The following is a 23,474-nucleotide window of genomic DNA, read 5'->3' on the forward strand; positions in this document are numbered from 1 at the left end:
GTGATTGACCAGGAAATATACTGAAAAGTGTTCAGTCAACAGTGCAGAAGCTGCACAGCTGGAGAGAACACAAATCCCTTTTAATTTCACATTTACTTAACAAGTACAATATATCATCAACTAACTAAAGTACAGTCCAGGTCAAACAAGAACACATAACTATGTTAGCTGATCCACATACAAGTATCAGTCTTATTTCAAGTCTTTCTGCTTAAAATAAGACACTGCACAGCAAGGCTGATCTCACAAGCTGCAGATCTCTAAGTTAGATGCTCCATTATGCCAAGCACATAGGCTCCCTCTGTGATCAAGGGAGGTGGTTTTGTGCCCATCTCCAATCTCGAGAGGCTTTGACCAGCCTCTTCAATGCTGAAAATACACCTGTATCCTTTTAATGACTACTTATGTAAGAAGACAGATCCTTCTCTGAAGAGGAGTCTTTTGGTAGACTCCTAAGGTGCAAATGTGGGCATTACACAGTTATTACTACAGTTCTGCATAAAGTGCAACAGCATTGGCTAGATTAAAAACAACCACCATATACCTGGAAATCTAAACCAGGAACACAGACCCTTAAGACATACAGGAGACATTTGAGTTGCAATCTGCAATACAGAAGACATGAAGCAGCTTCACTTATGACACATACATGAAGGTCCCTTAAGATTCCCATGTCCTGGGGTTAACCTATAGCCTCTCTCCCTTTTTAATTAGAGTCATGTCCACCAGACCAAAACAGGATCCCAGCACAGCTGAATTTCACAAAACCTATTAAGAAAAACACAGATAAATTGCCTCCTCTGGAATATCCTCCCTCAGCTTGCAAATAATCCCATCCCGTCTGGGCTAAACAATCCTACCACAACATTTCTACAGCAAACACAAGCTGCTTGTTTACAATAAGGAAAAAAAAAAAATCAAGCAACCAAGCAACCTGAGGCACTAATAAAAGATACAGCAATTTTGAGTGTCTTTCCCTTTGATGCCTCAGCCTCTCCAACAATCATCATCAGAAAAATAAAATTCAGATTCAATCTACGTTTGAGACCACAGATACACTTTTGTATAGAGCAGAAATAAGTCTTGGACAAAATTATATAACCATGCCCACAAAAGATATAGGAAATAAACCCAGCATGAACAAGCTTCTCGATATCAAAGCTTTTCAAATTACAGTGCAAAATACTCTGTGGACTGTATTAGAGGTCCTTATTTCCAGCAGCTATTTTTAGCTAAAATACCTTAAAAATTAATTGAAGAAATTCATTATTACTATTCCAGAAAGACTATTATGGGGTTACAAATGGCCAAAAAAATGACCTAAGACAAAGAGGAGAAATGGTTCTGAGTTTCTCTATTAATAGCTCATCACTACTACAAAAAATCTTGGAAATCTCTGTCAAATTAAAAGTACCACATTCCAGAAGCAGGGAAGTTAAAGAATATTGTCACCATATACACCAATAAAGACACACCTACTAGGAAAAAACCTCCATGATTCAATGAAGAAACAGAATTTCAAACTTAGACAGATGGTAAGGCTGTTCATTCCAACCATTACAGTCATAGCCACTGTATACTATATCCTGTACCACTTATTTTCAATGTTTTTCCTAAACTAAATCAGAATTTACACAAGTTCCTCTTGCTCCTGCATTAATTTAAAATTACCAAATATGAGACAACAGGTTTTTATGTTGTCAAGCACAAACAAGGCTAATTCTTACCTGGAGTAAGAAAACAATGTGTATCTAATGCAAATAATAAGTTAATGTATTTTGAGACATACTAAAATGTTTGACTATGGAATCAAACCTAAGAACTTACTCAGGTACACACACACAGCCTAGCTACACTAATGAATAAGATAAAGCCACTTCACAGCCCAATAAAACAATGGGTTTACATGGTAAAAAAAAAAAAAAAATTGCAAAAAAAATTAAACATATGGATTCAATAAAAGACTTCTTTGTCCACTGTTTTGACATCTTCAGCAGAACTTAATAAAACTTTGTCTTCAGAGTAGAATGAAGCATCAGCTACTCAGGTAACCCAAAGAAAACAAATTGGAAAATCCCTCAAAAGACAGGCAAAAAATGAGTGCCTGATAAAGGGGTTAAGACACCCTACTAAAGACAGGATACACAAACTTCATTCCAGTAGGGGTGGAGAGTTTAAAGTTGTCTCCCTGTGCATCACTTCTCAAAATAACTCACTATTTCCTATGAACATGTTCTGAAGTCCCAGCACCTTTTCTTTGTTATTGTTATAAATCCTTCATTCTGTTTCTCCTGTGCCTTATTAAGGATACTTGTGAAAGCAAAAAGCATATAATTATGTCCTCTTCTTACCCATATTTACTTTCTTTCTCAAGCAAGAAACACAGATTATACTGAATGAATGCAATTGTTGCCAGCTCCACTGGATGCACCTTGAATCCTTCCCATCTAACAGTTTACTGCAAAGAAAGTGATAAGGATACAGCATAAGCTGCACTAATTCAATACTATTTCTCAGCAAAGTAGAGTAGAACACTTTAGCAAAGTAAGAGGAATACCAGCCCAAATCTACTTGACACAAAACATCATGGAAATAACTCCCAGTATGTGTTTTTAAAACAGTAAGGCTAAAATGTTGTCACCCTGTAAAAGCGACAACAGCCCATCTATGAGAACACAGAAAATTGAAAAGATGAGGAGAAAACAAATGAGAGGAATAGAAAATACTGCAGCATTTTCTCTTAATGTGACAAGATAGCATCCACATGGACAGCATGGCAAGTTAAAGCTTGCCATGCTCATGACTGATGAAGCAGACTCAAGACTTAGGGAGTCATTTCAGACTCTAAATGAGCACTCACAACAGCTCCCTCAAACAGCAGCCTGGCATCCAAACACCCCACACAGCTCATCCACAGCACAGCCCTGCTCCCTCTGCATTCAGCCACACCAGTTCTGCTGTGCTCGCTCAAGCTGCAAGATCTGAGCTGTTGTTTCAACTTCCTCACAGAGTCAAGTGCACATGTACTAAAATAAATGTCCATCAATTTACTTCCTGAGGGCTGAATCTGACCTCCACTAAAAATCAATAATATTTCACTACTATCAAGTTCTATTTTTTTTTTAACAGATACACTATCTCATGCTACCCCATCTTACAAACCTTTTGGTTTACTGTCCCTTGAATATTCACACTTACAGCAGGAAGGAGTAGTATGAGGGAAAAGAGGACCTAAACTAGGAATCACTTACAGTGCTGAAATACATGAGTGCATTTGTAGTTGGAAATCATCCTATTGGCTAACATTCAACATCCAATTATCATCTATTTATTTATTTATTTAGAGCCCACACAATTTACCATTTATATGAAAATACACCATTCAAGGTTATAGTTAAAAGCTCATTTTTACTGAATTTTCATTTGACATTTGAAGATTAAAACAGAACTGTATAATAAGTCACCTTTCTGCAGATACCCAAAAGAAAGCAATATTATCCCAGCACTCATTAGAGCATGTTAAGAGTTTCTCTGGTATTTGTGAGAGTAACTGCTAGACTATTAGGACTGTAAAACAGTAAGTACTGACAGTTTTAAGTTTATGGCAAATTCTTTCAATTATTCTGTGCATCAGGGTCATTTATATACATACATATATATATATTTATTCCTAATGCTCATCCACATAGTTAATTTTCTATAATTATTGTTAAAGTCATGAGCATTAATTCTACAACTACAACATTCAGAAAATAATGTAACTTTGTATTGTTATACAAGACTGACTCGAAATCCAAACATAAATATTTGAAGTTTTATGCTAGATTAAAACTAATATAGTTGTAAACAATTTTTAATTAAATGACTTTTCACAGTTCACAAACAACTTTCACGGCAATCACCAGGACAAATCTTTATTGTTTACGTACAGGATTGTTACAATGAAAGTGTAATTTTTCCTTTCACTATGTTAAAGAGATGGTATTATTATAGTTCTATTTCATTCATTTTGGCAGAACTAATTGCTCAGGAATGAAAGCTGTTGTAGAAGATGCAAGTCCACCCTCCTATAAACTTTACCAAATGTTTATGATGTAAAAATGAATGATGTTACAACACAACTGAGTGCAACTGACTTCCAGGAGAACTCTACCTCCACCTTCCAATTCCAAATCTCATTATTCCATCACAAGAAAACTTTTTTAGGTATAAGTGAAAATTTTGGTTAGACACTTCACCTGATTTTGGTTTGCCTTTTTGAGTAAACTAAAAACAACTCACTGGAGTTTTTGAAATATCACTACCAGAGGAACTAGCAAAAAGAGTGCATAAAAAATTCACTCCATAACTTCTCAGTAATTCAACCACAGGAGAGACCACAGTATTTGAAGCTGTCAATGTGGTGATGTAAAAGTTTTGCATTAACTAGAAAACTGGTGAGGTTTGCATCCATCTGGCAATTCTACTCTTACTCTTTGAAATAATGCTAAAATGCAACATTACCAGTTATTGCCAGTAAGTTTCTATAGCCTAAATTATCTCTGTCAGTGAAGGCAGACTAAACAAAAAACATTATTGTTTTCTTGTTCTTGAGCAATTATTCAACACCACTGACTTCTACATAAGAGTTAAGCCTAACCCAGCCCCAAAAGATTGTCTATGCCTTGTTCAATCAATATAATGAATTCCAGTGAGAAAAAGTCTAGATTCAAAGCAAAACCAAACAAAACAAAGAAAAAAAAATCACAAATAAGCAAACAAACAACAACCAAAAAAAAAAAAAAAAAAGAAAAAAAAACCAAGAACCAAACCAACCCAACATAGAAAAAAAGTCTTCATAATTCTGATTCCCTACCTTAACTTGACAGTGCCACTCAATTTAATGAGGTAGACATGACTGTCATAAACACTTTTAAAAATAATATACTGCCTCAGTGGACACAATGCAAGAGACTAATCAAAGCCAGCTTAGATCTTATTTCATTGACATGATTTTCCCACTGTTACTGGAATGATTTATTGATTTGTCTTTGACTGAAAAGAATCAAAGTCCTCTGCCTCAAGTTGCACTTACAGTGGTGTTTCTTAGTCTACTTTAAAGTTCCTGTGAAACAGATTTGGAAACTGAAACTCAACAGAACACTGAGTTTTATATCACAGCACATATCAAGCAAGTTTTACTAAAGCATCACTTGGAAAAAGCTTGGAAAATTCTGCAAAGTGCTCTACTGTTTCTAAGAAACTTCTGCTGTTTGTGATTTTCAGCAAATTTGCTATTTTGGCATCACACTAGAGCCCCAGTGCCTCCATTTCTGACCCCTTCAAACAAAAACAAGCTGCTCAACAATGTCTAATCCGTGCGTCATGTAATCCTGCTTAATACCCTACAAACTCTGGGTAATATTTGGGTAGTTTTTAAATTTAGCAAAGAACATCCTGGCCTAGTTCAAAGATACCCTTGCCTTGGGTAGTGTCCCCTAGAAACATCGCCCACACTTGTTCCAAAGAAGAAAAGCAAATGCACACTTAGGCGTAATAGAACTGAACAAAAAATAAAAGAAGAGACTGTGGCCTAGTGTCATAATGAAAACACGTAAAATTACAAATCAAATTATTGAAATAGGAATGCATTATGCAAACACCAAGCACACCACTCAAACCAAGAGACAATCTGACTTTCCAGGAGTGCTCATGGCCCCATGTAGCAGCCAAGCGCTCGCAGCGAGGGCAGCCAGCGCTGCAGAGGACGGACACAGCCCCGCAGTCACCAACCCTGAGCCACTGACATGTGGCACATCACACTGCCAGAGACACAGAAAATCCCTTCCTTGAGACACCGCCTGCTTTTGGAAACATCATTAGCTTACAAGTGGCTCATGCCACACACGCTACCAAAGAGACCTAAACTAAGTCCCGTGATAATTCTTCAGCATGCTGTCCTGCCTGTCCTACCTAAGATCTCTCAGAGCCTCACTGAAGAACAAATATGTTCCTACTTTGTTTAGGCTGTCAGGCAGACAGTCTCCAATCATTAGCCTCTTGTCAACAGCGATGCTGGGGTAGATTACTACTGTGTAGTGGTTGTAATGGCAGGTGCATGGCCCTGGGGCTGCCATCTGCCAGGAAGGAAGTGTTCTCCTCTAGGATGCTGAAGAGATTGACAAATAACGTAAACAAAACACTGAATCATTCCTAATCTATGCAATAAAGCTATTACATTACTCTTCTGTAGTGTAGATGTCACCATCAGAGGTGGGGGCTTAGGTTTGTGGCTTGAATTGTTTTTCCCTAGTTATTTTTGTGATTGATTTACTGAGATAAAAAACACACTCTGAAGTAACTTTTGTTTAACTGAGATGGGCAATTCTGGATTTGAAAATAAACAAAAAAACCATCCTAGCATCAAGTATGTTTATTTTGGAAAGTATCTCCCCACTGTTCACTTGTAGTAAGCCTCTTTCCAGAGAGTATTTGCCTGCACTGTGAGCAAGAACTTGGTTTTTTTAAGATTACTATTTTTGATACAGCTATACACAAATTGGGGTCATCATCACTGATAAAAACAATTAAGAATGCTTTGAGGTATTTTTAAAAGCAAAAACAGTAACAGAACTCCAAGTATTGTCCTTGGTCTTTTAAATTAATTTCCAAAGGGATTTCTCATAATCAGATTGAAAATCTTTCCTAAACAGTCCCAGTTTAGCATCCAATTTGTCACCTAAGCTACCAAGCAATAGCATAACTCCATGGAAATAGGCAGGCACTCACCTATTCTTCAGGAAAGTTACTCATTACTGTTTAACTGGCTACACAGAGATTACAACCTAGTGCTGTCTTTGAGCCAGCCTCAAACATTACTAGATGTGTTAGCACTTTAACACACTAGGAAATACTTTCAAGTGGCCCTCTGTAAAGATGTAAGCAATCTCTGCATTGGTTTCTCTATGGTTTGCATCAGGCTTGTAATATCCAAGTTTTAAAAGCTTGTGCTAACTACTGACACGACCTTACAACTAAGGGATTCATTCTACATGTATTAGTGTAGAAACTGAAAATACAATCTAAACCAGTAATCCTGGCTTCCTCCAAAGCTGACAGAGATGAAGTGGAAAATGCATGCTACTTTATAGCTCGCATTTAAAAGACAATGGGAGGGAGCCACCTTTGCTGGTTCTGTTTACTGCTGCTGGCTCTCCAGAGCCCTGGCAGACTGACTAATCCAAGAAACACACGTGCTAGATAGCTAAAGGCAGTTGACACAAATACAGGTGCAAAAAAAAAGAAAATACACCAAAACAACAACAAAAACAAACAAGTTTTCCTTTGAAAACTGCTACAGGAGAGCCAGTGTTTTCAACAACCAGTAACAACGGGACTATTGAGCTGAACTTGGCTTTTCAAAGCTGCCACTCTTGACCCCCTACACACATACACACAAAACTTTAAAAATAACTACATGCCAGACAACAGACACAAAGAAAACATATCTGAACTTTGGAGGTCACTACACCATCTTCTGAAAACTCAAGGGATAATACTGATTTCCATGAATACACAGATCACTTCAAAGCAAACATTGTAAGAAACTACAGAAAAACCCAGAGAGTTATGAAACTTTCAAAATTACACATCCTAATTCAACAAATCAGTCACCGTATACACTTGAAATTGCTATTACACATTGTGTATCAACTTAATGTTAAACTTCCACAAAATTTGCTGTATCATGACTAACACAATGAACACAGACACAAAGAACAAAAACATATGGACAACCAGTGTAAAAAGTATACTATATTTCAACAAATTCAGAAGAAAAAAGCCACAGATACAACCATTTTTTAGATGTTTATTACTTTAAAAAGAAACATATTAATAGTGCTTTTAGAGAAAAACTTATAGACAGAAAATACCTGAATGTAGTTATGCTGTCATTTAACTGCTGAATAGGGAGGGAAGTTAGATTGCATACAGTAACTGGCTAAATTTTTCAGTGGATGCTTGCTGTGTTTCAGCTTATAAACCACTTCAGCATTCCAGTGTAATTAACACTACTTAAAAATAAGAGTAAACCAAGTGTAAAGAAACCCATGTTAGACTCTCTTTAAAAACAAAAAAAAACAAAAAAAACCCAACAAAAACAGACCAACCCCACCATATAAAACAAGCCCTAATACTCTTTCTGCTCAAACACTCCTTTATTCTTCTTACTTAAAAACGAACATTACTCTCTGTAGCTATCTTGAAAGAAATCAAGTAATCAGAAGCAATCATCAACCTAAGCATTTCCTCTGCCTTGAGCAATGACTGTACTGGTTCATTTTAGAACAAACCCACCATTCATTTTGGTCTATAACAATTTATCTTAAATGACTGAAAGAAACCATGACATTCTTCCTATGAGCAGTATAGCTAAACATAATTTTAAGTATAAAGCAAAAAAAAAGTCTAATAGATGTCTTGATATTCTAATAGATGTCTTGATATTCTATTTGTTTGTAACAAGCTGACACCCATATAATCAGCAAAATTTAAAGTATTTAAAGCTTCATTTAATCCTAGATAATTTCAGTTTACATTTTGTGTTTCACTAGTGGCACTGCTAGGATCAGATCCAACCATTTTGGTTTGGTCACCTGCAAAGTGCCATCTGAAAGACAGTAAGTAAATTTTGAGACATTTAAAAGAAAACCTTAAATTTTTAATTTTAAGTGTGAGTTAAAGATTCAAGCTATGTAAGTTATTAAAAGTAGCTCAGTTCTTTCTGCGGTTGGTTTGATGTTCTTACAGAACTTAGCAGTAAGAGAAACTGCTACAATGGATTTATTCAAAGACGACTTTAAAAGATGTATAAATTTCTAACAAAGCATATAGTTCTTTTAATACTTTCAAGAAGTTATTTTAAAATGAGCATTAATTTTGTTAAAGAGACAAGCATTGTCATGTTGCTCTGAGAACCAAAACTTTTTGGCAGTAGGCATATGAAGAGGAGGTCAAAAAAACAACTTAATAATACAATTCATTGTGTAAAGTAATCCCAAAGAAAAAGGAAACAAAGTTTATGTCTTCCACAATCTAAAACACCATCAGAAAGACAGAGAAAGAGATTTCTTAAGATAGGCTTTTTATTTAGGTACAACCATAAAACCCTCACAAAACTGAAAGCTAATTGACAAGGCAAGTGCAAAGGGAGAACATTATTATCAAAAATCACCTTATTATGATTTTAAGCAGCTGCATTACAGACGATGACTTCTTCAAACAGATCAAGGCAAAAGAAACTGACAGATGAGGGAAAGAACCCTCAAGGTCTTTTGCATTATTACATATAGTATCTGTTCAATTTTAGAAAACTAGGCCAACTACTAGAAACATCTGCAAGTTGAAGCTACAGAGCACTCTGTGAATGGAAAAGGAAACAAAATTAAAGATAACCCACTCTGGTGATTTAGATTAAAGAAAATTCCCTATTATACACCCACTAAATTTAATGGTAATATTAATTAAGAATTCCAGGTATACACGCAAAGGGTAAAATCTTAACCTCGCTGAAACAGAAACAAAACTCCTATCTGACTTCAACTTTGACTTCAGAACTAAGATCCACCATAAAAAGTCACATCATTGTTGATTAATCTGTCATAAATATACTGGAATAAATAATTTATACTTTATGAGAAAAATTAGTGTAAACATCTCCATAAATAATTAAATCCATTCACAGTCCATATTTCTAAGCAAAAAAGTCATAGTTTAAGAACAAAAGCTAGTTATTAGCAAGTAACAAATTTTAACCCACCAATAACAGTATTATTTTATTTACATATCAGATGAAGGCAATTGTTTCTCCAACTCCTAAATATTTGCAACAGAACATTTTCAGAACACAGTAGAACTAAATGAAGTGATAATTTCAAGCAACATTTTAACTGTTCTGTTTTGACAGTGGCTGAGGATGCATTCCTTGCTCTTGCCATGACAGAACAATATGGACAGAGACTTCCAAAAGCAAAGCACTCCCTACAGCAGAGGCAAGTTACTGATAGCAGAGAAATACATGACACATGGAAGCTAGCCACCTTTAAATTATACAAATAATTTTCCTTAAAGCAGTTATCCACATGAAAATATAACTACTGCTACAGACCTTAAGAAAGAAGTCAGACTGATTTTTAACATGTGTTTTGCACAAATCAAAATACTTATTTTCTGAGAGGGTAATTACAAGAAGCTTGTTTGTATACTCAAGAGTCTTCTGTTCTAAATATTAAACAGAAATGGATTCTCCATCATTTCTAAGTAATTGCAAACCACTCTTGAAGTAAAACTTCTCAGTTTTCTAACGTAGTTAGAAACAAAGTTTGAAAAAAGTGCAAACTAAACAAACAATGCTGATTATATAAGCTCTCTCTTGTGCAAATCGACAATTTTTACAGAATTATATTTTCTCAAACCTACCCAAAATACTTTTGTTGAAGTAATCTTTTCTATGCACAAAATACAGTTTTCTTTAAACAGAATATGTTTCTCAGTAAAACATAAAATTCTCAGTAGTCTCCCAAATCACAATGTTTGAAACTCAAATACATTAGCAAACTTCTGGGTGACCTTTTTAAGCACTGGCAGAAGACCTAGCATAAACAAACTTTAGTGTGAAATCCCAATGAAAACGAAAAGGGAAACTAGGAAATTTGCAGAAGTTTATCCAATGAAGTCCTTTATGATGTATTTCTCCTTCCCCATAGCGTGACTTTCCCAGATTGACTGCCACAAGTGCAATTACCCTGATGCCCTGTTTTTGGTACCCACCCCACTGTCGGCTGAGGATGCTGGTGGTGTGAGGTTCTTCCTTACTACCTGGACCTGACTCTGGTTCCATCCATCCATCCCTGCATCCCGTACCTCTGAGTGCACCCTACAGGCTGGCACCCTTCTCAGGGAAGCGAGGTGCTGGAGAAGACAGCCCACCTCCTACAGATAGGGTCAATCCCAACGAGCCTCCCCGCACCACTCCTCCATGTGATCTGCGTTTAGAAGCTTACGGGAAAGAGGAAAAACAAACACACATGCAGATTAAATATTAAAATAAAGACAAGCCTATAACCGTCCTTGGACAAACACACGCAGCAGCAGCAGCACTGAGCCCTCTCCGCCGTAAAACCACATTAACACGGCTGCGTTCTCTGCATTATCCTTTTGTTTACAGGCTGGGAAGGACAGCGCTCGTTTCCCTCTCCTTATCTGACCGCCGCCGCTCCCATTCCCGCGCTCCCGTGCCGGGTTTTCCCGGTGACCGGTGCCGCCCCCCTCCCCCCTGTGGGTCAGCAGCTCGGGGAGTGCTGTGGAAACAGCTCTTTCCCAACACCGGGCTTCATCTGCAATCGGGGCTCTAGCTGCCTCAACACAAGCTCCTCGTTTCTGCGAAAAATCCGTTTGCAAAGCAAAGGGGCGTGATGGTCTGGGGCGCCCGGGACCGCCATCCCCAGGCCGGGCAAGGAGAGCGGGGGCTGCAGCATCCGCGCCGGGCTCGGGCAAGCCGCAAGGATCCTGAAAGCGACCCCGGCAAAACTAAACGCAAGAGACAAATAAGGCTCGGCCCTCAACCCTTCCAGTCATTCAGAATAAGCCTTCATCTTTTCAAACTCTGACATTGCATTCAACAATCCTCTCGTCTTAATTAGGTTCAGAGCTTGCTCTGCAAACGGTGGGATCTCTCATCTTTTCCATCTTCCTGTACTTCCTATCAAAAGAGAAAATATTTTCTTCTTCAAAATCGACTAGCTACTAAGGAAACACAAGGAAAAAAACCCTGCAAGTGGCTCTTACGAGCTTTTGCTGCTCACTTGTTATGGATGCCTCTATGAGCACTGTGAACAGAGAAGCAATACCTACTCTCCTCCAAGCAGCTACTACACGGCTTGTCACTTCCCCCACCTATACCCATAAACACATATTACAGCTATCCATTCATAAGGCTTTGACTACCATGTCTTGCATAAATCCAAGAGCCAAGAGAATCCTTACAAGTGTCTCATTATTAACTTTTCCTCCTCGACAGCCTGGCTGCTCTGCGCCCTCCTCAACCAGCCCCCAGTTCTGTACAAACCCTCACTCACTGAGAGAGGGTGGAGTTCTATTTCAGGGAAGAAGGAAGGGTATTTGTTTCTTTCCTTTTTTTTCCCAGCATAACCAGCACCTAACTAAAGGAATAGCTACATACTGAAAATCAAAATTCTCTCTCACCCTACGTTTCAGATTTCGTCAGTTTAACACCCAACATTTGCAATCCACAAGCCCTCAACTGGAACACTGTTACACACCAACACAGGCTGGGCCCTTAAGTGAAATATGCAATACAGCATACAACAGCTCAAGCATATAGTGACTTCTATACCATTTTAAAATTTCACATTTCATGCTCACTATGATTTACTGTTAAACTTTTGCAAGAGATAAGGTATTTCAAAACCATGATATTAAAATTTATCCTTCTCAATTTGATATTCCAGACCTTCTCAGTTAGGGAGCCAAGGATCGTTTCTGTAATCTGATGTCCTCAATCAAACAATGCTGGTTTTAACTCAATCATTTTACATTTTTAAATAGTATTTAGAAGTTGCATTAACATAAACTATTTAGGTCACATTTTCCAAACACTTTCCAAAATCTTAAGAAAACTCTGAATGCAGCCCAAACATAGAAATTGTGTCAACAGCAGCTTCTCATGGGGTACCCAGAAGTATAAACACATAATAACAGCACTGTAGTACTGAAACATGAATAAATATTCCAAAATTAAACCTTTTTCCTCATACAAAGAGCCACTAAGTTCCTCCAAGACTGCTTACGGCAGGACATGTAAAAAGGGATAAAAGTGATTTCTAAGGAAGCAAAGAGGGATAGTGCTCTACACAACAACACACAACCTTGTGGTGGTAAACACAAGCACAAACACACACAGCAGGCACTGTCAGGTGTAGCTACTCACCTTTCACAGCACTGGCTTCTTTCAGGTTGTGAGACAGAAAGTCTATGCTGGCATAGGTGCTCATCTCTACTCCATTGATGCCCCCATTCAGGAGGTGCCTAGCTTTCAACCTGGATTTGTCACAGTTTGCCAAGGACCCATCCACCACATCAATGGCGATGTAGTTGAGGCCATTCTGGAAGCCAGCCGAGGTCTCCCGGCACATGGGACTGCTACCCTGCTCCTCCTCCAGGCCTTCGCTTTTCCTGAGGGACACGTTCTCCACCGAGGCTGAGTTGTGTCGTTTGGGGTTGTGTGCGAAGGAGGGGGACACTGGGGTCACAGTGGTGGTGGAGGAGAAAGTTTCTGAGCTGTGCCTCCTCCGCCCCTGGGGATCTGCCCGGATTACTTTGGCCCCCCGATTCGGGTCTGGGGGAGGGCTGGAGAGAATGAAAGCCTCCACCCCAGAGAGGGTGAGCCTCTTCACGCCAGACGTGGGGCTGGTGACCCGGGCACTTTCTGGTTTCTGAACAATGGGTTGAGGTGGGGTAGTGGCCATGCCAAAGGTCATCTCGGTGTAGTCACCACCATCCGATGGGCTGGACGAACAAGCCATCCCCACAGCCGCCTTCAGGTAGCGCCCATTGGGCTGGCTGGCGCTGGAGGAAGAACCTGGAGAGAGAGCTTCTAAGGAGCCCACTGAGACTGTGCCCGACTGGGAGGGTGACTGTGACCCGAAGTCAATGTTCATGTAGTCAGAGAGAGGGGAGCGCCTCTGCCCCGTGCCTGAGCCCAGGGAGGAGGCTGGGCTGTCAGCAGGCAGCGAGGGGGGAGAATAGACGGCAGCATCCCCAAAGTCAATGTTGATGTATTCACCGGGGCTCTTGGGCTCCGGCGGCAGAGGGTGCTCATTCATGCTGGGCAGCACCGTCCGCAAGGTCTCCAAGGAGAGGCGGCTGGGCCGGGCCGCCCGCTGGCACCGCTGGCTAAGGAAGCTCTCGGTCCGGCTGTGCCGCAGGGGCGAAGGCACCGTGTGGCTGGAGGGGACGAAGGTGCCTGCTCCACACACCACCTCCTCCGGGATCATCCTCCCCGGGGAGTTCATGAAGACGTACTGGTCGCTGTCCTTTGCCAAGCCCTGGCTCTTGTAGGAGCGGGGTAAGGAACTGTACGAATAGCAGCTGGGCTTTGGGGGCTCATTGGACCCGTGCCCTGAAGGGGCAAAAAAGAAGTCCGGGGGGGTGAGGGAGGGAGCTTGGGGCCCATTCTGGGGGTCCCGAGGGGACATATTGATATAGTCGCCGTTACTCAGCCTTCCGTCTGAGCTCTCCATGGACAACTTGGAGCCGCACCACATGCGCATGTACCCGCTATCGTCAGGGGAGCTCTCCCCAGGCGAGCTGGTCTTGTAGCTGCTCCCGTTCCCCGGGGACCCGCTACCCACCCCTGCCCGGGGCTGCAGGATCTGCTTGGGGGCAGACACGCTAGTGGGGCTCATGGGCATGTAATCATCGCTGCCCCGGCTTCCCTGCCCTAAGGCTGCGGCCACACCGGGGGTCATGGGCATGTAGCCGTCATCATCTCCCGCTCCTCCCCCCACTGCCGGCGGGCCCAGATTGGTGCTGCTGCTGCCGGAGCTGCGGTGAGAACCGATCTCGATGTCCCCGTAGTCCTCCGGGTAGGGGGTGTAGGTCACTTTGGGGGAAGCCCCGGCTTGGCAGGAGGAGAAGAGGCGGCCGGCGCTGCCGGCGAAGGTGGCGCGCATCAGCGTGTACTCGTCGAGGGAGGCGGAGGAAACCTGCGGCGCGGCGGGTCGCTGCCGGCACGGCGTGGTCAGGGAGTAGGTCCGCTTCCGATGGCACCTGTCGCTGGCAGCGTCGGGGCAGGGCCGGTAGCACAGGCGGCCACTCGGGGGCCGCTCCATCGCCATGTAGCCGTAGAGGTCGGTGCCGCCCCCCGGGTCCCGCACTGGGGGTGTCTCGGCCACCGACTCGGGGGTGTTGCTGCGGTTGCTGGCAGTGGAGGAGGAGGAGAAGGGCCGGAGGTCGCCGCCTGGGCTGGAGCCGTACTCGTCGAAGGACATAAAGCCGGCGTCGCTGGGGGAGCCGGACACGGAGGCGCTGCCGCTGGACGGGCGCTGCGGGTGATGCGGGTGGGCAGGCTCGGAGCCGAGGCCGCTACTGGAGGAGAGGCTGATGGGGCTGGTGGCGGAGGGGGGCGAGTGGGAGGCGGGCATGGACATGGAACGGCTGCTCTGCAGCCCGCCGCCGCCACCGCCGGCCAGCACCGGGAGCAGCTTCCCCGCCTGCCGCCCTCCGACGCCGCTGAGCGTGTGCGAGCGGCTCAGGGGGGTCCGCACAGGGCCCGGGCTCATAGGGCTGCCGGCCACGGAGCCCATCCGGCAGCCGTCACCCTCGCTGGCCGTTCTCACCCGGCACGGCGTGCATTTGGTGCTGGCGCCGGCGGCGAGGCTGTCGGTGCGGGAACGGCGGAGGAGGCCGGTCTGGCTGGGAGGCAGGTTGACCAGGTGGTGGTGCCGGCGACCGGGCACGGTGATGGGATGGGTGGCGGAGGCGCCGCTGCCCCCGGGCCCGCCGGCCCCCCCGGAGGAAGAGGAGGAGGAGGACTGGCTCTTGCTGCGGGGCCGGAACTCGGACAGCTCCTTCAGCGCCTTCATGGCCTCCAGGATGGTCTCGTGGATGTTCTGGGCCACCACCGAGTCGTCCGCTTGCATCCAGAGCTCGCCGGGGCCGGTGGCGGCCGAGCGCCCCACCTCGATGAAGAAGAAGCTGTCGGAGTGGCCGCAGCGGCGGATGTTCATCAGCTGCAGCGTGACCGAGGGCAGCTCGCAATTGAGGCGCACGAACCCAATGGTGCGGGCCGAGAGGCAGAGCCGGTGGACGCCGGTGAGGTTTTTACTCTGACCCAAGCCCTTGGGCTTCAGCGTCACCTGCCAGACCTCTCGGTAGGCAGCGGTGGCCGGCGCGATCAGCCCGTAGTTAAGGTCTTCGCCGGCCGCGGCCAGGGAGGCGGCGGCCGCGCCGCAGGAGGCGGAGAAGGGGGAGGCGAGGTGGCGGTAGGGGGACCCCTGGGAGGCCGCCTTGCCCTCGTTGAGCAGGTCGGTGAGAGCCCTGTACCAGCCCTCCTGCTCCTGCTCGTTCTCGGCCGCCACAGCGAAGTACTCGTCCTTGGTGTAGAGGGCGATGAGGTACTTGTGCTTGGCGTCCGCCCGCTTGTTGATGTTGAGGCAGGAGTCCAGGGCGATCACCCGCTTGGGCGCCCCAGACTTGTTCCTCCATTTCTTCTCGCTCTCGTAGTACTCCAGCCGGGCGCCCCCCGCCTCCTCCCCGCCGCCGCCCGGGCCGCGCAGCACGAAGAAGCGCTTGTGGCCGTGCTTCTGCTTGCGCAGGTACCCGCACTTCCTGACGCCCTGGTTGTTGTTGTTGTTGTTGTTCAGGTTGGGGCCGGGCGGGGAGCTCAGGGGGGGCAGCAGCCCCAGCACGGCAGGGCTCGCCATCCCCAGCCCCGCGGCGGGAGCGCCGCCCGGCTCCTCTCGCTGCTGTCGCCGACGCTGAGCGGATCCGGAGCCCGAGCGCCGCGGCGAGAAAAAAAAAAAAAAAAAAAGAAAAAAGGAAGGACGGAGGGAAGCAGGTAAAATAAAGTTATTCCTTCGTAGAAGAGCGCAGTGCTCGGAGCCGCAGCGGGATCCTCCGCTGTCACCTCTAGGCAGCGGGTGCTGCTGGCGGCCGCCCGGCGTCTTCCCCGGCTCGAGTACCGGCGACGCCGCTAAGGCTCCCCGACCGCCGCTGCTGCCGCTGGTGCTGCCGGCGCCGGCGGGAGTTTCGCCGTAAGTAACACATCGCGCACCGAGTGCCCCAACTAAAGAGCAAAACAACACGTGACCGCCGCCTCACCGAGGCGCTCACACACCGAGACGGGGCGGGGCGCCGCCGCCGCCGGCACCGCCCCGCATTGGCCGCCGGGCAGCGCGAAGGACGGCCGCGGCCCTCAATGGGGCGGCGGGGCGGGCTCTCGGCAGCGAGGCGGCGCGACGCCGTTGGACGGCGGGAGCCTCGCCCCCCCGCCCCTTTCCCGCCCCTCCGCGTTCCCGCCCCCAGCCTCCGGCCCCCCTCGGGCGCAGCGCACCCGGTCGCTGTCGCCGCTGCCCTCAGCGCACACAGCGCGGAACGTGCTGGGGGCGCGGGCACGGGCACGGCGGGGAGATATGGCACATCCGGCGAGCCCCGGTGCTGGCCCTCGCCATCTCTCGGACACGGCGGGGCGCCGGCGGAGCTCGCCGAGGCCATATCAGGTGCTGCGGACCCGCCGGGCGGAGCTTCCGGCCGTGCGTGAGCGCCGGGCGCCCCCCGCACGCCCCCGCACACACGCGCGAGTGCGTCAGCCCTGCCCGCACACGCGCGGCGGCCCCGCGCGCTCCTCCGCGCGCTGTGTCACAGCGCCCACGCCGCGCGGCCGCCCCCGCGCCCCGCCCGCAGCGCCCGCTCCCCGCGGGGCGGGAAATGCCACCCAGGGAGGGCCGGGGGCAGGGGCTGCCGCTGTTCGTCCGTATTCATTAAACAGCGCTCATTTATCCGGGCGCTTCGCTTTAGTGGAGAATAAGGGCTGCGTCCGCGTTTCCTCTGGAAACGATCCCGGCCCCGCTGGGGGATCGCGGCGCGGTGATTACGGAACAAGCGGCGGCGGGGGCAAAGCGGCCCCAGGGCCCCCCGCCTGCCCCGGGCACCCCGCCCCCTGCTCCCCCCGCCGCTGCCGCCGCTCCCTCACTGGGCGCGCGGGGGCTCCGCGTGGCGGGGAACGGCGGGGGCGGGGGGGGGGGGGGGGGGTGCGAGGTGCCGCGCTTGTTTACCGGGACCCGCACGCTCGTCACCGGGCGGGCCGCGCCCGGGATCAATGAGCGCCTTTCTCTCCCCTCCACCGGGGGAGGTGAACGGCGAGGGGGGGCGGAGGGGCCCCGGCCGGGGTGGGCGGCAGGAGGGGCGGGGGTCTGTCCAGCCCGCATTTTCCTGTGTGAGGCGGAGCGGGGGAAGGAAGGGGGAGCGCAGGGGCCCAGGAGGGGGTTGCAGGGCGGGGATGCCGGGCTCTCGCCCCCCGATGAGGGCGGTCGCGGCGCGTCACCCAGCGCGCAGAGTGGTGCGGGGAGGGCAGCGATAGTAAAAGTCGAGGGATGAAGGGAAGAAGCTGTACTGACACCGTCCAGCCGGTTCCTAACCACAGCCGCATCTCCGCCGCCCCGGGAGCGGCTGGGGAAGCCTCCCTTTGCACATGCCCGGGAAGAAAAGTGAGGCTGGGGTCACGCAAACATCCATCCGTGCTTTCCCGTCTCTCCCTGGAGTGCCTTCGGACACGCTCTCATTTGTCGGCTTGCGCCGAAGCTGAAACAGCCAAGTTTGCGAGTAAAGGCGAGGGAAAAAAAAAAAAACCACAAAACCAACACCACAAACAAACAAGCAAGGAAAAAAAAAGACGAAAGTGATGCGGCGCTTCCAGCTGCAGCCGTGCGGCGCCGTGGCCGAGCTCTCCCCGCGTTCCCGACGGGGAAGGCAGCGGGGCCGCCCGCAGCCCGCACAGACCACGCTTGCAGCTCAGCTCCGTCCTGCACGGAATTCTCCGCAGTTTGGGTCATAATAACTCATTTAGAAATTAACAGCTGTAACAGGGGAGAGAGGATTGGAAAAGACTTCACTGTAAATACCGGTATGCTGCAGTAAGCATCTTATGAAGGAAGAACTCTCCCATCATTTTATGGGAAAATAATAACATTAACATTAACTAGTACTTAGCAGGGTTTATTAAATTTTGGGGGGGTCAACGGAGTTAGAGACTAATTTGAGATCAGAGGCACCAACCTCTTCGCAGAATCAAGAAAAGAGTGTAACCTTAGGCAAGGTACCTGTGACCTCTCTGTACCTGTGTGATTCTTCACAGAAAATGATGCTGACAATCTCTACTGTCCTGGCAATGTGCTTTGATTTCTGTATCTGGAAAAATGCATAGAATTGGTAATTGTAAACTTAGATTTTTTGTAATGATTTTATAAGAAATCTCAGTGAGGACAGCGTCTTATGAAAACTCAGGAATACTTTATTTTCTAGCTATGACTGTAGCGGGCCAAACTATCTCCTATATCCACTCTACCAAAGTCATAAGGGAGTTAGTTATCTAACTAAAAGTTTCTTGCCACTGGGTGATCTGGGCCTATAAAGTCAAACTTTTTTCTGCAAACCCTTTGGGAATTTGAAAATATTTTCCCCAGACATTTATGAAATATATTGGTGACCTTGAGCAAGCATTCTTAGGTCTGAAATGTCAAACAGATAAATATTATTTCATCTACTCGACACTGTCATATATGTTATTCTTGACCATGTGAGTAAAACAGATTCAATATAATGGCTATAGCAGCACAGCTTTGTTTGCAAACAATTTCTGTGACAAAGACATTAGGATAGACTAGAATCCAAGTTTGCAGTTTATAGTTTTTACTTCTATATTGGCATTGATATATATTCAGCAGCTCATTTTTAGCAGGGGTTGATTCATAAAAAGCATTATTTTTCCATAGTTATGTTTGGGGCTTTTTTAATGCATAACTGGGGTACTGAACATAGAAGTGGGACCTAGGCACATGTAAAATTCAGGTTAAAAAGTAAATTATTTCATGACCAACACTCTGGAATGAATGTTCTTAGTTCACATAGATGATCTGTCTTATTCAGAGTTTTCTCTGAACTCCTCTGAATTGTTTTTCAACACTATATTCCTTCTGAAAAATGTTTACAGTGATTTCAATGTAATTACAGGACATTTAACTACAATAAATGTGCTAATACCATTCCTCCATCCCACCTTTCAGCTAAAATTCACTGGTCCTGCAGGCTGGCATGTCTTATGATTTAGCTATTCCTGTGCATTGTGTAGCAACGTTTGCTTTAATTTCTGAAATAAGTGGGGTTTCAGAGATACCGAGAGCCATGAATTGGGATGGTTAAGCACAACACATGCACTCTTTTTCCACCCAACAACTTCAGGCACAACATAGGGGTGACAGAATCTTTGGTAATGCAACAGATTTGCCAGAGGATGTTTGCTTAAATCATGTCTGTAGAACAATTTCATCATCCTGAAAGAAAAAAAATGATCCTGTTTTACCTTCCCATTCCTTTGCTTCTGTCATATTACCTTACCCTAACTCTATTTCACCACATCACTTTCCAGTTTGAGATCTTGACTAGGAATGCTTTGCTAGTGTTTAAGTACACCAACCAAATAGTTCTAATATTAGCATCTTTCCTGCCTGCTAAACTATGCTTTTGCCAGCATACCAGGCTTCAGCCATCTCCTTTTTCCTCCAAGAAAAATAAACTGTGTTGGGTAATGGTCAGATTTATCAAAATATACTATCTGTGTGAGGGGCATTTGCCATCAGTTATGTCAGTCATAAAATGTTACCTCTGTCCACCCTAAAATGACTGAGGCATGCCTAGAAAATTATAGACCTTGCTTTTGGCAATGAAGTTTAGATGTAGCAAATACAGTTTTGTCAGCACAGAGCCCTACTGATTGCACATTTCCGTGCTTCAAGTACTTGGGGTTCCTTAGCTGTATTAAAAAAAAAAAACAAAAACAAAAAAGAAAAAAATGTTGTGATCATTTCATTTATGTATAAGTGTATTTAAACTTCATGTTTTCATTACTGAGCTATATGGATGGATGCTAAACACTGGCCAACAGCACTGTTTTGCAAGCAATGAACTTGTCAAGCCATCAATGATTTTTGCTTGGGAAGGCTGTTTGTCTGAATAATAGTTAAATGATTGAATTTATTACTTCTAGGGGCATGCAACTGGTTTTAGTTACATCTGGAAGTTTGATTCTACAAGCCCAGCACATAGAGGGTCCAGTTGGGGTTTTTTGTTTGTTCCCTGTCCCTCTCCCCTCCACCTCCCTTAGCAGGACTGAAGCATGAGGCCCTATGAATATGTAGCTATATTTAAATACTACCCAAATTCACAGTTACTCAAAAGACACTTTCTGAAAAACTGGGTGCATGAGTAGGTTGGATTTCAAAATTTGTGACATCCTTTAAAAATGTTTTTCCTTTGTTCTTATTCTAAATATCATTTTGAAATATCTTTCAATATCAGGATAAAGAGTATCAGTTGAAAGGGATGTGTTTGATGTTTGGCTTGGCTGTTGCCTTCTACCTGTTGCCAGGTTCACAGAGCTGATGGTAGTGAAGCCATGGGAAAAAGGTGCAGAGAAAGATTATGTGCGTCAGCAACATTTTCTTATACTATCAAGAGTACAGTTATCTGTTCCAACAAAACAGAGTGATTTATATTTTGATGTCCTTGAACTTCTACATAAACAGGTGAAGTCAGTTTATTCCCTGGTACATTTATTTGCATATTCCTGATACAGTGTCATTCTGGTTATACATTTCATAACCTGAGTGTAAGAGGACATGAACTCTGATGAACTTGTTTCTCTCTAACCTTTCTCAACTCCTTTGAGTGCTAATGTACCATGACTGTGCTACTATCCAGTTAAGAAGTCTGTGTTATTTGGGAGGAAGGACAGGTCATCTTTCCAGATAGTTTTACAAAAGACTTTGTTGATACTACTCATTTAGTAACTCCTAACAGCAGGGTTTATTCCTTTATAGCGAGACTAATGCTAAATGATACAGTTGCCCTTACCCTTAAATAGAAGCTGTCAATTTTTTTCCCCCGGTCCTGTGTAAACAACTATGGGTGGTTTTGTACAAGAGGGAAAGATATTCAGAAATCACAGATTCTAAAAATACTTCTTTCTTAAGTAAGGGTTACTTGCTTCAGTGAATATAGCACCCACAGTTTTCCAGAGAATTCCAGGTTAAATAAATAGGGGTTACAGTTATGCAACTTTGTGCATATTCAGTAATTCTTGAAGCAATAATATTTTTATTAATTCTTTGAAATATACACAGAAATATTGTTGATGCCACTATCTTATATGGGAGGGGGGATTAAGCTGAGGAAAATCTGGAGCATCCTTATTTACTGAATTTTTTTTTTTTTTTTTTTTTTTTTTTTTTTTTTTTTTTTACTACGACTTGGATATTTTTCTCCATTTGGATCATTTCTTCCTCAAATTTATATCTCAAGGGGCAGATTCAGAACCCCGGAGTCCCCGGGCTGGCCGATACGCTGGTGGTGTTTGGGGAAAGCCCTGCGCAAGCTCCCGGGCTCCGAACAAGGAGTCAGTCCCTCTTCCTGTGACAGGTGAACCCGCAAAAGGCAGATTCGGGACCAGGTCTCAGCAGCCTGTCCCGGGCCCGGCGGGGGCTCCTCGGGCCGGCCCCGGCCCCTCCCGCCGCGGGGCTCCGCCGCTCGGTAGCGCCGCCCGGTGCGGGGGCTGCGCGCGTCCCGCGGAAATGGCCGCTTTTGGTAAAGCTCCCGGGGCGAGCCTGGGGAAGGGCTGGGGGCGTGCGGGGGGTGTGGATCAGCTCCGGCCCCGCTCCCGCCCCTCCGCTGCCGGTGCGAAAATTACGCACTGGGGGCTGATATGCGTCAGCGCTTCGCAATCACCAGGATTTTCTTCCTGGAACATCTATTTTTGTTGGTTGCGGGTTTTATTTTGGTTCGCGTTTGGTTTGCGTTTTTTAATTTTTTTTTTTTCTTTTTTTCCTTTATGCGTGGTGGGCGGAGATGGCGGAGCAGCAGGGCCGCGGGGCAGCTTCGAGACGCGCCCGCGCCGCCCCCGGTGGGGGCACCGCGCCGGGGCCGCTCCCGGTGGGGGCACCGCGCTGGCACCGCGGGCGCGCTGCCGGAGCAGCAACGCACGGGTTCCCAAACACCTTCTGTTGTTGTTGATGGTTTGCTGGTTTCTGTTAGTTCGGATTCCAATCAATCCAGTAGGAATGAAAGACAGCATTTTCCCCCCCTCCCCCTGCGGGGGAAATGCTGTCTTTCATTCCTACTGGATTGATCACTGATTTTAAAAAATATTGTTATTTAAGGAAAAGTGCCTGATAGAATATAACCAGTTCTATCCTAGGGGAAAAAACAAAGTGATCGTGAAGCAACAGAGACAAATATTTTTAAGCAGTAATTGAAGTCAATACCCCTCTTGCCTCTGAGAACATACAGCCCTTTTTTGCTTTGTTTTGGTTTTTTTTAAGAGATTTTGTAATGTACTTTTCTGACCTGTATAGATAGTCAAGATCTACAGTCCTTTAGGGTATTTTTCTCTCCAATATGAGAATGAATGATATAATTCAATATTTCTTTGATGCAATGTTTACAGAAAATTTGCAAAGCCTCATTTGCCCAAACACCATAGGACTTGAACAGGAGAGGGCTTGTTTGTTTGTCTGTTTTCTGCTTTTTCAATTCTCTTTCTTACTAGTAGTATTCTGTTTGAAAGTTTGTTTACTTTTTCTTCCCAAGGCAGGTTACTCTAGCCACTTTTTCTGTTCTTTTCTGAATGCTCTTGAAGGCTGTTC

At 45.5% G+C, this 23,474-nt stretch overlaps 1 protein-coding gene across 3 annotated transcripts in view; it reads right to left on the reverse strand.

The window, feature by feature from the left end:
• The window catches only part of IRS2 (insulin receptor substrate 2), a 28,923-nt gene extending 12,045 nt beyond the window's left edge, over nt 1-16,878 (reverse strand). The window contains exons 1-2 of one of the 3 annotated variants that reach the window (XM_071430594.1): nt 12,989-16,878; nt 9,108-11,037 (exon numbers count right to left, since the gene is read on the reverse strand). In XM_071430594.1, the coding sequence (XP_071286695.1) occupies nt 10,916-11,037; nt 12,989-16,484 (3,618 nt within the window). In that variant the 5' untranslated portion in view covers nt 16,485-16,878 and the 3' untranslated portion in view covers nt 9,108-10,915. The other 2 variants (XM_071430595.1, XM_071430596.1) reach the window with 2 other exon arrangements.
• Nucleotides 16,879-23,474: the final 6,596 nt, after the last annotated feature.

This window comes from Agelaius tricolor, unplaced genomic scaffold (assembly GCF_023055355.1).
Source record: "Agelaius tricolor isolate 1412-34295 unplaced genomic scaffold, bAgeTri1.0.p SCAF_7, whole genome shotgun sequence".
NCBI lineage: Eukaryota > Metazoa > Chordata > Aves > Passeriformes > Icteridae > Agelaius > Agelaius tricolor.